General features: G+C 51.9%; 1 protein-coding gene across 6 annotated transcripts in view; it reads right to left on the reverse strand.

Moving 5' to 3' along the window:
- Nucleotides 1-719: 719 nt before the first annotated feature.
- Arid5a (AT-rich interaction domain 5A) overlaps nt 720-14,784 on the reverse strand; it is a 15,373-nt gene continuing 1,308 nt past the window's right edge. Inside the window, exons 2-7 of one of the 6 annotated variants that reach the window (XM_017799407.2) lie at nt 6,856-6,968; nt 6,009-6,129; nt 5,687-5,739; nt 5,141-5,238; nt 4,719-4,878; nt 720-4,384 (exon numbers count right to left, since the gene is read on the reverse strand). In XM_017799407.2, the coding sequence (XP_017654896.1) occupies nt 3,173-4,384; nt 4,719-4,878; nt 5,141-5,238; nt 5,687-5,739; nt 6,009-6,129; nt 6,856-6,968 (1,757 nt within the window). In that variant the 3' untranslated portion in view covers nt 720-3,172. Of the gene's footprint in view, nt 4,385-4,718; nt 4,879-5,140; nt 5,239-5,686; nt 5,740-6,008; nt 6,192-6,855; nt 6,972-14,784 lie in introns of those variants that run through there. The other 5 variants (XM_008838053.2, XM_029566049.1, XM_017799412.2 and 2 more) reach the window with 5 other exon arrangements.

Raw genomic sequence — 14,784 nt, forward strand, 5'->3', positions numbered from 1 at the left:
CCCCAACTATCACAAAACAAGACAATGCTGAAATCCATGGCACTCCTTGATCTTTTATTCCAAATAAAAGTCCAAATGTCCTACTGGCCTGGAAGGCTCCAAACCCTGGTCCTAACCAACCAGGCCTTCTGGCTGCTGGAACCCACACTCCGCTGCCACTCTGGGGACACTGCTCTGCTTCTCCATCATGTCCTCTAGCTAATCCCAAGACTTTCTAGACTCTTTTGGCCCCTCTGTTTAAAACTGTGGTGGTGATAGCTGCCTATCATTGCAAATGTATAATTAATGCTATTGAGTTGAACAGTTCAAGATGGTTGACAGGTAGCATGCTTTAACACTCCCCACCCCCAGAACAGACTGTGTACCTAGTCTTCACTTTCTCCCCAGTTTATTCATCGCATGTCATCCTGCTCACTATGTCCCCACCCTGATACCTGTAAGAACACAGGAGGGTGTTCAGCCATCACCTGTTGAATGCCTAACTCATGGTGCCATCACACTTAATCCCCCTTCCTCTGTTTTCTGAAAGCTGACCCAGCCTCCCAGTTTGAGGTATCACAGGCTGAGAAACTCAAATATCTTCTACTGTTTTTCATTTCATTTCATTTTAGTATTTGGGGCTTCCTTTTTTTTTTTTTTTTTCCTTTTTTTTTTGTGTGAGAAACTCAAAGTTCTTTTTCTTTTTTTCTTTTCTTTTCTTTTTAGTTTTTGGGGCTTCCTTTTTTTTTTTTTTTCTCCTTTTTTGAAATAAGGACTGTGTAATCAAGGCTAGCCTGGAACTCCAGATGTAGCTGAAATGTCTTTAAACCTGTGATCCTTCTGTTTCTACCTCCGGAGTGCTGGGACACTACCAGGAAAATGAGCTGGGACAATAGTGAGGAGGGGCAGTCAGCACATCTTCTAGGGTGGCCTCCAGCCCCTGCAACCACCAGCAGCTCAAATGTCATGGACATCTTGAAAGTGGACCTAAAAATGTCCCCCAAACATGATTTATCCTGCAAACACTAATGCTGTGAGTTCCTCTGGCCTCTGAGTCCCCAGGGCAGCCTGTCAGGGGCAGGAATGAATATAGGAAGATGTGCACAGCAAGCAAACGTTTCAGCCATCCTGGCATTTGGAGTCATCTTATCTCTGAGCTCTGTTCTATCATTTGTAAATGGGGACAAGAACCTTCCCATAGCGGGGCAGGAAAATCGTGCGAGGTTACCAAAGCAGAGCTCAGAGCACAGGATTTGTTTTCCATTCCAGTGTCTTCCAACCTAGAAATCACAACCATCCTGAGACATGCATTCTTCAGCTATGCCTCCAGAGGGCGCCACCACCACAGCCCTGAGCAATCTGCACCCAAGTCAGACTACTAGCCTTTGAGCAGTGAGGCCAATGTCATTTTGCAGATGGAGGGAACCCCAAAGATCAGGCAGCACCCTCTATACACACAGGTAGCCTTCATCTCCCCATTATCCAGGGAATCTGAGCCATTATGTGCAGCCCAGCACCCAGAGCATTTGTCTGCCTATGTAGTCCCTTCTCACTGGGCTACACAAACTCACAGATGGTGCAGTGCATAGGTGCAGCCAGGAGCTCATGGCTGGCTGTTTGCATCCTCAGGCTGGCATCTTGGTGTCTCCAAAAGGAAGGTGAGGAGTGGGGAGATGCCTCAATGTGCTCACAACAGTGGGACAACTACCATCCTCTGGCTACCTGGTATTATATCTAAACTTCCCTCCATGGACAGCTGCCTTCTCTGGACACCTGATTCCCAATGCTAGGCACCCTCTTACCCCTTGCCTTGGCCACCCTACCTGTGAACTAAGGGGTTCATGAAAGCTTGTCCCACCCCATGGCCTGAGGTCAGGAGCAGGGTGAGTTCCCATAATGCAGGTCAGAGGCCACTTGCTGACCTGGTTCGCTGGCACCCAGGCATCCCTGGGCCATGGTGACACTGCCTTTCCAGAACAGGCATGAAACTGCTGAGGGAAGTCTCCTTGGGGCAGGTAAGGTGCACCACCTCTGAGGGGCCCTCTGCTCCCCAACCAGAATCTGTAGGGAGGAGGGCACTGGGCTGTAGAGTTTCTGCGTGTACTCCTAGAGCAACGTTATACCTAAAACCCACTGTGGCTCAACAGATTCCCAGACAGATATAGTATAGACCCCCCTGACTCTTCCCCCTGCCTCACCCCAGTCTAGCATGCCTTTTTGACCCATCTGTCTGGGGCAAATAGGCATGGTGGCAGGTCACTCAGAGCATTGGGCAGCATGGCTCACAAATCTACTTGCTACCAGGACACATTAACTTGGGGTTCATGTTAGCACCCTCAAAACCTCCTCTTTCTCAGGTATGGTGGTACACACTTGTAGTCCCAGTGACTAGGGAGGCCACAGAAAAATGTTCTCTTGAGGCCAGGAGTCTGGGACTATCATGAACAATCCCATCTCAAAGCAAGTAATTCCCCTGTTCACTGCTGGCTAATTGATGAAGGGAATGTGTATCCTGGGACAGTGAGTATAGTTCAGCTCAGAGTGCTGGAGTCACAGTCCTACCCTCATGGGTCTCATAAGTCACCAGTGTGCTTTAAGATTTGCACTATGACAACCTCAGCAAGCAGGTGTCCTGAGACTGGAGCAAAAGGATGCACTGTTGGGACTGCTCATCTGTGCACAGGAGGCTGAGTTTTGCTCTGGGCCTGCCCTCCAGTATGGTGGTAGTATTCAGGTCACTGAGTGGTGTCTCTTCATCTCCTTGGCTCCCATACTGGTGGCCTCATCCACAAGCTTGTTCCCACCTGGCCTCCCCTTGCAAAAGTCCAATCCTGTACACCTCACGGCTGGGTACAATCACACTAGTGTCTTTTTATTGGACTTTCCATGGCCAACAGCGATACCTTGAGCTGCCATTGGCTCCTCAGTCTCAGCCCTCTCGACCTATGAGGAGAGGGTGTGCTAGCTCAGAGTGGCCACCCTGAATGGTGTTTTTATGATCTTACCACAACTTGGTCCCTGGGCCTTGGGCTCAGGCTGCTTCACTGAGAAAAGCCTACTGCCTCCCCCTGTGCCAGGCTAACCAGCCTGAGAGTCCTGGGCAGTGGGCTCTGGCCTAGGTCCCCCAGCATCGCTTGCTCATTTAGGGCCCTATCAAACCTTCACAGCACAGCATAAAGTAGTAAGCTCCAACCTACAGCTTGGTGTTGAGGTGGAAGAAGTGAGGTGCTGCATAGGTTGTAACAGGTGGCATGTGCCAGGCAGATGAAGCTGGGCCCAGTCTGTGGCGGAGGGCACTGTCGAAGGATGTGGGAGGGAAGTGCATCAGGCTGGTGGCCATGGGTGAGGGCCCTGTTGTGGCCAGGAAATGGGCTGGGAAAGCTGGGATGACCAAGGGGCTGAAGGGAAGTGCAGCCTGGCCCTTCAGAGGGTCTGGGGTACTGGTGAAGTTCAGAGGGCAGCGCAGCATGGTGCCTCTGTAGGCCTCCGGGGAGTTGGGCCCCAAGGCTGGGCCCAGCAGGCAGGACATGGCCAGACCAGGCACTGCAGGCTTTCCTCCGGACTCCTTGGCATCCACCTCCTTCAGAAAGGGAGATACTGCCCGCAGTTTTTTGCCACCATGAGCAAAACCCTCTTCTTCTAGGCTGCGCTTGTTGCCAAGGCCTGGGTTGCTGGGGATGGTGGGCCGGGCCACAGGGTTCTCAGCAGGGACCTTGGCCATGGGGGACACCCAGCAGGCTTTGGGCTTGGGGTAGAAGCTGCTCTTTCTGGAGCCACCTTTATGGAACGCAGAGGGGCGGTTGGCATCCCCACCCCACACCAACTGGGGCTCTTTGGTCGACAGCCCCTCCTCTTTACCAGGAGGTCCCAGCGGCACCCCATCTTTAAGGCTGGAGAAGAAGTCTTGAGGGTGCTGGCTGACAGGCTTCAGCACCTCTGTGGGGCAGGCATGAAAACAGCCTGTGAAGGTGGGGGCTGCTGGGCAGGGGCCCACCTGTACCTCCACTCTGGTGCTGCCACCAGGGGCCTGCAATCCTTCCTGGGGGGTGAGCCGGTGTCCAGAATTCTCAGCTGGCCCCCTTGGACTCTGGGGACTTTCTTGGGTATCCCTGTCAGGGCTCCTTGCCCCGTGGCGACAGCCTTCTTCCTGGCACTGCAAGGCCTCTGCCTTGCTGACCTGGGCCAAGAGCTTCTTTTTGGCTAGTGGTGACATGATGCCATGCGTCCCTTTGCAGTAGAAGCTGGACAAGAGCCGCTTGTAGGCCTCGGGGCAGCCACTAGCACCCATGAATGGCAGAGAGGGCCCAGAAGCTGGGCCCAGCTGTTCCATGCTGTCCCTTGAGGGTCCCTGACTGGGAAGCTGTGTCAGGACAGGGGTATCTGTTTTGGTCTTTCCTGCCACAGTCTGGAATGAGAGAAAGTCATGCCTCAGGGTTGGGTGTGGGGTCACACATCTAACCTGGGGGACCTGGAAGCAGCAGGGCCTCAGGGACACTCAGGAGCTCCTGCTGGCCCTTGCAACACCTTTGAGCAAAAGTTTATCAAGGTGCCCTGTCTTGAGTGGACATAGCATAGTCTACAGTGTTTGGCCAGCAGGTGTGATCTGGGCCTCAGAGAACCCAAAGCCCCACCAGCTCCTACCCTTGCAGCAGGATCCAGATGTTCCAAGCAGGGACTTAGCAGCCACTGCCAGGGCAAACATGGGAGCTGTGAGGGTGGCCTCATTATGCAGTGCTCACCTGGTCCACCTGCCTCTCTTCCTTGGCCTTCTTTGGCTTCTCAGTGGTCCCATCATCCCCCCTCAGCTCTTTGGCCATCTTGTATTGTTTCCTGGGCTTGGAGGGGGGCAGTGGTTTGTCATCCTCTCCCTTCAGGTGCCGCACATATGGGAGGACCAGCCTGGGGAGGAACCATGTGTCCACCAGAAGGCCAGCCTCTTCCGGGCTTCCTCTAACCCCCTCTGGCTCCTCACCACCATCACTGCCAGAACTCCCTGTTCTGTCCCCACAGCTGCCCGCTCCCTCCTGCCAGTGCACCCAGCAGGCTACAGCAGCCCAGACAAGGACACAGCCTAGCTTGTGGCACATACACCCTGCCCCCTTCTCTAGACACAAATAGCACACCTATCCACATACTGTCGTTGTACCCTGCACTCCCATACCTCTCATAATGGCGGCGAGTGCATGTGGCTGCACTTGTGCTGCCCGGGCTGCCCCCCAGCTCATCATATACATTCTTCCAGAGGCGGCGGCCAGTCACCTGAAAGGCACCAGTGATGATGGGCCGATGGAAGTCCCTGGTCATGGGCTCTCTCAGCTCTACTCCTAGTCATGGGCCTTCTCAGTTGTAGCCCCCCTTGCAGAGATGGGGGCTACAACTGTAGTTTCCAGGTTCCTTCTCCAGCCCTGGACAGGATGCTGACGAGGGCTACCAGCACCTGCCAGCTCTCCCTCCCAGGGGCCATCTGACTGCTAGCCCAAGCAGGTTTGGAGCAGGAGAGGGTAGAACAGATGGGGAAGAGAGAAAACCTGCTTAGAGCAGCAAAGTACCAGGCCCCTCCTCCCATAGCATGCAGGATGGGCCTAGGGATCCTGATCTTCCTCCTGTCTATAGACAAGTACAGCTCTGCTGGCCATGCCTCTCTCTATCCCTGAGGCTGGGACATGCAGAGATGTAGCATGGTGAGGATTCAAGAGTCCCTCCTTACCAGCTCGTAGGCCCCCAGCTTCTCCACTGCTTTGTAGATCTTCCACAGGTTAACTGAGGGAAAGGGGCAGGATATACTGTCAGGTTCTGTAGCCTACAAACTCCCAGACAGGACCAATGTGATGGATGGGGCAGATTGGCCCAGTGGCCAAGAGGATGGAAACCCAGCTCCACCCTTTGCCTTCAGGGAGGCATCCTTTCTCCTAGCAACCCCTGTAGGCTGGCAGCATCCTGGGTCACCAGGAGCAGAGGTGCCTGCTTGTTGCCCTGTCTGGGTGGGGTCCCCTGCCAGCCTCCCCTGAACCTGCCCCCCAGGGACGCACTCTGCTTGAAGCCGAGATGGGGCACCCTCTCGATAGGCGTGTGACGCTCCTTCATGAACTTGTAGAGGCTGACCAGGAAGGCCTGCTCCTCCTCCCGCTCCCCGCCTGCCTCAGGGGAGTCCTGGGGAGAGAACAGGAGGTGTGGATGGACCCCAGTTGAGCTGGACACTGTGGACACTACTCCTGTGGAGAGGAAGGTGTGTCTGGTCCCTAACCCCAGGCTCCTTGGGAGCACACAGCTTCCTGCCCTGGGTCACACTGGTATAGCTGTGAGCTTAGTGCCCAGGCTAAGGGGAGGGGCAGGGTCTAGAGCCTGCAAGTTCAAGGCCACCCCGAACAGGAAAGCAGCTACAGGAGTAGCCCTGCTTTCTCCAGGCCAGGATTGCTCTTGTATCTCGCTTTGATCTGTTATATCTCCATCTTAGTGCCACCAGACCAAGTTCCTGGAAGGCAGGATCAGTGTGCCCAGAATCAGGAGTAAAGCTAAATACACAAAGGTACTCCGTGTTTCTGGCACCATGAGTCCTGTCTCTCTGACTCAGCAGCTTGCAGCTCCCCTCTGTTAGTTTGCTAGGCAAGTGGGAATGTCATTTAGCATGACAGACTTGTGTATATTTGTCTCCTTTGTGAGTGGAGTCTAAGTTAATTGATTTGCAGACAAGTTTCTGCTACAAAATTGAGTGAGTTCCTACCTTGCCTAGCACACTCAGATCTTGCACTTCCAATATGGGGCCCCAGGTGGCTCTGCAGCATGGGGACAGGAGTTTGAGGTATCTTGGGTTCCCCTGGAGACTTGAGCCCAGGCTGAGGCAGACAGGGAAGAGGCCCTAGGAGTAGTTCAACTCACCTCCAATTGGATGGGGCTCTGGCTCCTGCTCTGTGCACCATCAGGTTTAGGGGACACAGGGAGCTCTAAGTCACCCTCCTCAGGCTGTTTCCCTTTCCCTTTGACAGGGGGTGCTGCTGGAAGAGAGGAAAGAAAGAGGAGAGGGCAGGTAAGATGTGGGTAGGATGAATTGGGCTAAGGAATGGGCCCCTTACCCCTAGTATCATCAGCCAAGAGAGGGCTAAGTCCTTCCATTCCTTCCGGAATGTCCTCTGCTTGCCAGTCCTGGGTGCCACATTCAGGCTGTGTCCTCTAAATAAAACACACACACACACACACACACACACACACACACACACACACACACACACACACACACACACACACACACACACACATGGGCTCAGCCTGGCCTGGTAGCTGCCCTTTTCTCTCTTTATTGTAAGGGTCAAGTTTGAAGAAGCTGGAAAGGATGTGGCACAGGGGACATTCTCTCTCTCAAATCTGCCCACATTCGGGCAGAAAGCAGCACAGGACCTCAGCTGAGTGGGGATGCTGCCAAGCCTCCATCTGGACAGTAGTTTCTCTAAGCATATACCAGAAGAGAATTGTGCTGGACCAGGAGAAAAGTAGCCTTTCCCTGAGCATAGGCAGACCTTAATTGCCCCTGTGTAGGGCCTTAGGCCCATGCTGCCCTCACTTGCAAGGCTCCTGAGGTCAATTCTCTGATGACAAATACCTTCCTCTGGGTGGCCTTTCCCAGCCCAAGCCAGCCCCAGCAGTTCTGTTCCTCTCTCCTGTCCATCATGACTTAATTGCCAGTTACTGTCTAACTCCCTGACACCTTGTGAGGCCTCCAGCTCCCATACAAGACAGATGCCAGAGAAAGGACAATGATGGAGGCTCAAGCCTGACAGGACCACATACTCCACTTTAGTCCGGGAAGCCCTGAGCAAAAGGATGCAAAAGCACAACACACTGGCCACTGCAAAAATCACAACCCAAACTGTCCTAAGCCACAAGGCAGGCTGGCATCATATATGGGACCAAGAACTCATACCTTTTATTGATTGATTAATTAGGACAAGGTCCTCACTATGTAACCCTGACTGGCCTGGAACTTACTGGGATGACCAGGCTGGCCTTGAACTTGCAGCGATCCTTCTGCCTTTGCCTCGTCAGTGCTGGGGTTATAGGCGTGTGTCAACAAGAACAACTAAAAAGGGAACTTTTTTTTGTTTGTTTGCTGATTGTTTTTTAACAGGGTCTCCCTAGTCATAGCCCGCCTAGATGTCACAATGTGAACCAGGGTGGCCTCAATCTCATAGAGATCTACCTGCCTCTGTCGCCCGAGGGCTGGGATTTAAAAAGGGAACTTTTTGAGACAGAGTCTTATGGAGCCCCACCTGGCCCTCAGTTTACTACGTTGCCAAAGATGGTCTTGAACTCCTGATCCTTCTGCCTCTACTTCTCCAGAGCTATGATTATAAGCAAGAGCCTGTATGTGGGCCTAGAAACCCACATCTTTTTAAAAAATATTTTATTTATTATTTTTATTTTACATGTATGAGTGTTATGCCTGCATGTAGGTAAGTGCACCCATGTTGTGCAATGCCCGCAGAGGTGAGAAGAGGCTGTCGGATCCCCTGGAATTGAGTTGTATACGGTTGTTAGCTGCCATGTGGGTGCTAGGATTTGAACCCGGGTCTTCTGTGAGAACAGTCAGTGTTCTTAACCGCTGAGCCATCTCTTCAGCCCCCAAAATCCACATCTTTTAATTATCTGTTCTTTGTGATACTGAGGACCTGAAGGCCCTGCACATTCTAGACAGATGCTCTTTTTAAAGGTTTTTGGTAAGCATACAAAGAAAAAGATTTCATTGTGGCATTTCAACATATGTATCATTGTGCTGAATTCTCAGCTTTCTTGTTTGTTTGTTTGTTTGCTCTGAGACAGGGCCTCACTCTGAAGCTCTGATCTGGAACTTGCTATGTAGACCAGTAGCCTTGAACTCGCTATGTAGACCAGGCTGGCCTTGAACTCACTGAGATCTGCCTTCTGAGTGCTGGGATTCTTATCCTCCACCCCACTAAGTGCTTTTCCATTGAGTTATAGCTCTTGGTTATTTTGAAACAGTTTCACAATGTATCCAGGCTAGCCTTGAGCTAGTGAGTCTCCTGCATCTACCTCCTAGGTGCTTGGATTATAGATGTGTGCCACCACACCCAGTCTGACAACTTCCCTTTCTTTTCCTTTTCTTTTTGCTAATATGGTACAATGGGGCTAACTCCTGGTTTGCTCCAACTCAGAAAATCCTTATTGCCAGGAGCTATGAGATTTCCCCAACACAGACGGAATAGAATGTCCTTGAGGACAGTGGTCCTATAGCCACATGACCCAGAGGGTAGGGGACCGAGAGGTACATGGTATTAGGATTTTTCAGCTACCGAAGACCCTTACCTTTCGTTACCCTTTTTGAAACAGGGTCCCCGGTTGCCCCAGCTGGCCTGGACTCACTATAGAGAGATCCACCTACCTCTGCCTCCTGAGTGCTGGGACTAAAGGTGTTCACACCATTCCTGGCCCAAAGGGCCTTCCCTTTGACAGTTGTTCACAGAAGGACAGCTATGCCTGTGGACAGTGCTTACATTATCTGGGTTCCTGGCTCTGTGTCCCTGGCTCTTCCGGCCATGTTCTCTAATTTAGTCTCAGGAGGGATAGCAGTTTAAAGAGGGGGAAATTGAAGCCAGAGAGGTCAAGAGGCTTATCTCCCTGGGGCACCAGGACTCAAGATAAAGTCTGTGTGACCACAGGTTTAGTGACTTGCTGTGGTTATTGTCACCACTGGCAAAGCCTTTGTGAAGTGTCCAAATAAGCCCAGAAAGATATCCATCCTAAGGCTTGCCAAAGAGAAAGACTCAGTCACCCTTTCAGTCCAGCTGCTGACATTTGAGAGACAACTGTCTCCAGAAATCCTGGGTGTTAACAACTGACCTGTGTTTTCTGTTACTTTCTCTAAGACTCTGCCCCTCAGTGTTTTCTTCTGTGACAGGGGAAAGAAAAGTTCTGGGGTCCTTTGCCACCTATAGATGAATCCCCCAGGTCTGGCAGTTGGGAGCACCTCTTGCCCCAGCCCTCCTCCTTGGCCTGTCCACCTCTGTGTACTCCTGCCTCCCTTTCCAGCTGCTGTCTCAGATCCTGAGCACCAGCATCAAGAACTCTCCATCTGTTCCTTAGTGTGACCTGGGCGTCTCACTGCAGCCCTCCTGCAAAAGAGCTGGCATGTCATTACTCCCCTGGGCTTTGATAAATGAGATGGTGGGACAATTACAGTCCCCTAGGACAGCACTTAAGACTGATGCTTGAGGTCCTCCCTGGGGCTCCATCAGAGTCTTAAAGTTCCCAGGGGATCCCAGTGGACTGTCAAGTAATCTCTAGCCCCTGACGCCCAGTTCTGGGATCTGTGCACTCATGAGCTCAATCAGGGAGAGTCACCTAGAGCGGGGTACTCGGGTTACCTGGAAGGGAAGCCACTAAGCCAAGCTGTTTGGCCCCAAATGGGAGAGGGATCAGAGCTTCTGCCATGATTCACAAAGGAAAATACTCTATCGCTGAGTCCCTGAATGAACTTGCTCTCCCTTCTCTCCTGGGCAGGTCTAGCACTCTCTGTTCAGGCAGGGCCTTCTGGGCTCCCACTTCTGCAGCAGCTTTAGATGAGGGAGCAGGGTGCCCTGTGCCCTGTCCCTGGTAGTCCTAACCTTTCCCAGATCATTTATAGATCTAGATTCCAGATAAATCACCTGTAAACAGGGTTTTACTATGAAACCAGTGACCATAGATTGAGATAGTCCTGCCTGGCTCCTACTTCCTGGCTTCTGCACTTCCCAATGCATGGCATGAAGCTGAGTCCCTCTCCTGGTCCTGCACAGGAAAGAAAGGGCTGATGGCATTGATGACCCCATCTCTCAGACTCACCCTGCCTGAAAGACAGGAGGAAAGCACCTGGCCTTGTGTGACTGCTGCTGCCAGGAGCCAAGTTCTTGGTATCTTGCTCTAAGCTTGTGTAAGATTCCTTCCTAGCCAGTGCTCAATGTCCTGCTTGTCAGTAGAGCAGATGGGTATTTTACAAAGTCAGTTTCTGCTGGCCACAATCTCATTCAGACAGGACTTTTTCTGTCCATGAAACAATAATGATAATGGGATTGGTGTTCCTTATAGCACATCTGGAAGTTCCTTTGGTGTGAGGTATGAGGTAAGGATCCATCCATATTTCTGCCCCACCGGTCTGGTGGTTGCCAGTACTGATAGAGTGAAACACTCTCCCAGTGACTGAAACACTACTTTCCCACAATCTCGTATTTGGAAGAAGCACATCTGGGGCTGTTTCTAGACTTTCTATTCTGTTCCATTCACTGTGGAGTGCTGGCATCCATGCACAGTTTTAATTTTTGCATCTTTGTAAAACTGCTTGCTACGTGGAGGTCAAGCCTCCCTTCAGTACTCCTCTTTGAAGAGCATTCCATCTGAAATTTAGGACGTTGTAGCAATATTCTCCGGGCGTGGTGGCACACACGTTTAATCCCAGCACTCAGGAGGCAGAGGCAGGTGGATCTTTGTGAGTTCAAGGCCAGCCTGGTCTACATAGCAAGTTCCAGGACAGCTGGGGCTACAGGGAGACCCTGTCTCAAAAAGACAAAAACAAAACAAACAAACCAAAAAAAAAAAAAAAACAACCCCAAAACCCCAATAGTGTTTTTGTTGAATTGCATTTCAATTTAGGAACTACTTTGAAGAGAAATAAGGGCTTTATGATCTTTCTTTTCAGGTTCATGAGTATCATTGCCTCAGGGTCCCTCTGCAGTGTGCAAAAGACCCTTTTTAACCCGGTCCTGCTGACATCTTTCCTCATCTGTTCCTTTTGTGCAGCTAGAAAAGCCTCAAACTGTCACTCCATAGGTCTTTGGGGTTCCTCCCTCCACTGCCCAAATTAGAATCCAGGGAGACTGGTGGCAAAGCCAGGAGATGAGAGTATGACAGAAGCCCTTCCTGAGCACTGAGCAGGCAGGGAAGGTGTGGCAGGGCTGCCTCAGCACCTCCTGGGTTGTGACTGACTTCCCATCAACTCCAAGGCTGCTCAGCCTCTAGACTCTAAACTACAGCAGAGGGCTTGGTTTCAGTCCCTCTGTCCAATCAGAGCGCTGTGTTCTCAAGTCACCCCCGACTCCCCTTTCTGTACAGTATCTCCCCCAAAGCTAATAATCTGCTCTGGCCCTTCTTAGGCTGGACATCTTATGAACACCTGCTGAATCTTCCCAGCCAAACTGTGGGGATTATTTCCTCCTTTTGATAGATGTCAGGCTGGAGGCTCAGAGAGGTTTGACAACTTGCCTCAGATCACAAAACTTTCCAGTGGCAGAGCTAAACTACAGAAGTCTGACTTCTCCAAGACCCCTAAGATCTAAAGTATTTTAAATGGGACAGAGAGACCCCAGATTTTTCACCTAGGCTCAGGAGGTACACTTATATTCCCAGAGTACAGCGGCACCACTCTGGTCACTTTACTGATAAGAAGAGGCCAGTGTAGACCACTCAGCCAACCTTGCCCAGGAGAGAAAGGGGCAGAACTGCTGCCAGTGTAAATCAGTGGGAGCCGCCAGGACCCCATCATCTTGGAACCTTATAACCTTGAGGAAGGTAGGAAAGTTTTTGACAACACTGAGATTCCCTTAAGAAGTCATCTCCTGCTGCCTGAGAGGGCAGGGGCTGCTCTTGGCCAGGGGTCTACCTATCTGGGACTAAGGCTCCCTGCAAAGGGGGGAAGGTGAAGGCAGTGAGGGCACTTCTCATGCAGGAGTCTCTGAAGACAAACTCAGGATGTCTCACTTTCTGTTCTGCTCTATTGTCCTGACCTAGGATTAGCCAGGGCCAAAGGGTGGATGGGTGAGGAGATGTCAGCTGTCCCTGTGAGCCTGCCCCCTGCCCTTCCAGTTAATGAGCTAAAATCAGATGCAACTGGACAGGATGGAAGGTGGCGGGGGGACTCTGGCACCACACAGGTGCATCTTTGTTTATTTGTTTACCTGGGACTGTAGTCCAGGCTGGCCTAGAATTTATGACTTAGCATCCCAAATGCTAGGATTACAGGCATGTGCCACCATATCAAGCTGGATGCAATCTTTAATCACCTCTATCACTGCTTCTGTAACTCAGTTTCCTCATCCAGAAGATTGGTGTACTAGGCTTAATAGCCAATGTTCTAAGCAGAAGAAAGCAAGACACGAGGCTTTCCCCACAAACCACAATTGAACACGTGTGTACACCCTTGCTGACACCTGCCTGTCCTGGTGGCATCTGACTCTCTCTAGGATGCCCCTGAAAGACTGACTTAAGCATGTGCAGTGAGTGTACTTGATCTGAGACCCCTGAATACCCAGAGGGGGTTTGCAACTAGTCCAAGACCATATATCCACAAGTTGAAAGGCTTGCTAGGCATGGGTGCTCCTCCCCCACACTTTTGTTTGCCCACCCCACTCACCCTTGGTGTGATGGGAAGGAAGTGACACTTCCTTTCATGAAAAGTCACTGACTAGGAACACTTCATCAATTACAACAATAATAGCTACAGCTTCTTCAATAACAACCAGCAGACACTGCCCCACCCCCTCGCCTGGGGTTGTTGGCTTAAATTTCTCTTAGCTCAAGCTGGAGAGGAAACAAAGACTGTCTTTGAAGCCGTTGCCTTGGCAGTCTCCTCCTGGGGCTAGCTCCAATGGGCAGTTTGGTGAGTGGGCCCTGCCAAGAGCCAGCCTCGAGGACAGACAAACTGGACAGGGAAGCCCAAGGACCAGGGCACAGCACCAGCCACAGCCTACCCTCAGTACCTCTGCCAAGGTGGGGAGGGGAGGGGCAGGCTCTGTGAGCCAGTGGGCTGGTATGCAAAGGCAGAGGGGCAAATGTGAGACTTCAGAGCCTCACCCAGGTGCAGGATGTCCCAAGAGAGCCTACTCCTGCGGGGACCGAGCCCCCATTGCCTCACCCCTCTGTCCATATCATGTTTGGTGATAAGTCAGAGCTCCATCTACGGATCCCTTCCACCCCACATCTATGAGAAGCCTTAGAAGAGTGACATGTCCAAGGTGCCACCAACTGTAGAGGCAGAACCCCTGCATGGGGCACTCCCCTACCTCTCTGGTTTTCCATTCTCCTCCTCAGCATGGAGCCTACTGTCCTGGCCCAGGAGGGAATGTGGACTATTCCAGATTAGTTCTCCACCCAGGGAAACAGGAGACCCCCAGGAAGAGAAAAAAAAAGCAAGGAGTCTTGGAGGCCTGTCCCTCACTCAGTGCCAGGCCTGAACTGGTCTCTATGCCTCAGTTCCTCCAACTGTAATAATAAACCACAGAGGGGCTGATCCTAAGGCCCATTCTGTCACTTCAAGTGCTAGCCCAGGCAGTTGGGACTCTGTAACTCTGCTGTGGAAATCAGACCCTCCGTCTCCCTCCCTCCTCTGCCATAGCATCGTAGGAACGGAGACCCCTAAATGTGTATCAGTTCTCAACACTGGGCCAGGGGTGGGGTAAGGTGCACCTGTTACTCTCTTCCACAGCCCAAGATTCCTAAACAGGGGAGGCTGGCCAGACCAGCACAACTTGGGATGTATTTGAGGCCTGGCCCATGCTGGGTTGGCCCCACTACTCCTGGGGGCCAGTGGAGGGCAGTATGACCCCAGCCCAAGGGTGACTCTAGATACTGTGGAAAGTTAAGAGATAGGGAGCCAGAGTTATGCTCTACAACCTTTGAGCACAAAGCCAAGCCTGTTTCTTGCGCGCTGGGCAACCTGCGCTTCTGCCCCTCTCTCCACCAATCACCCCTGCCCTGGGGTCACCATTCTGTCCTTCTGGAGAGCAGAGAGAGAGAGAGAGAGAGAGAGAGAGAGAGAGAGAGAGAGAG

This window comes from Nannospalax galili, unplaced genomic scaffold (genome assembly GCF_000622305.1).
Source record: "Nannospalax galili isolate Female #2095 unplaced genomic scaffold, S.galili_v1.0 scaffold1311, whole genome shotgun sequence".
In the NCBI taxonomy this organism is placed as follows: Eukaryota; Metazoa; Chordata; class Mammalia; order Rodentia; family Spalacidae; genus Nannospalax; species Nannospalax galili.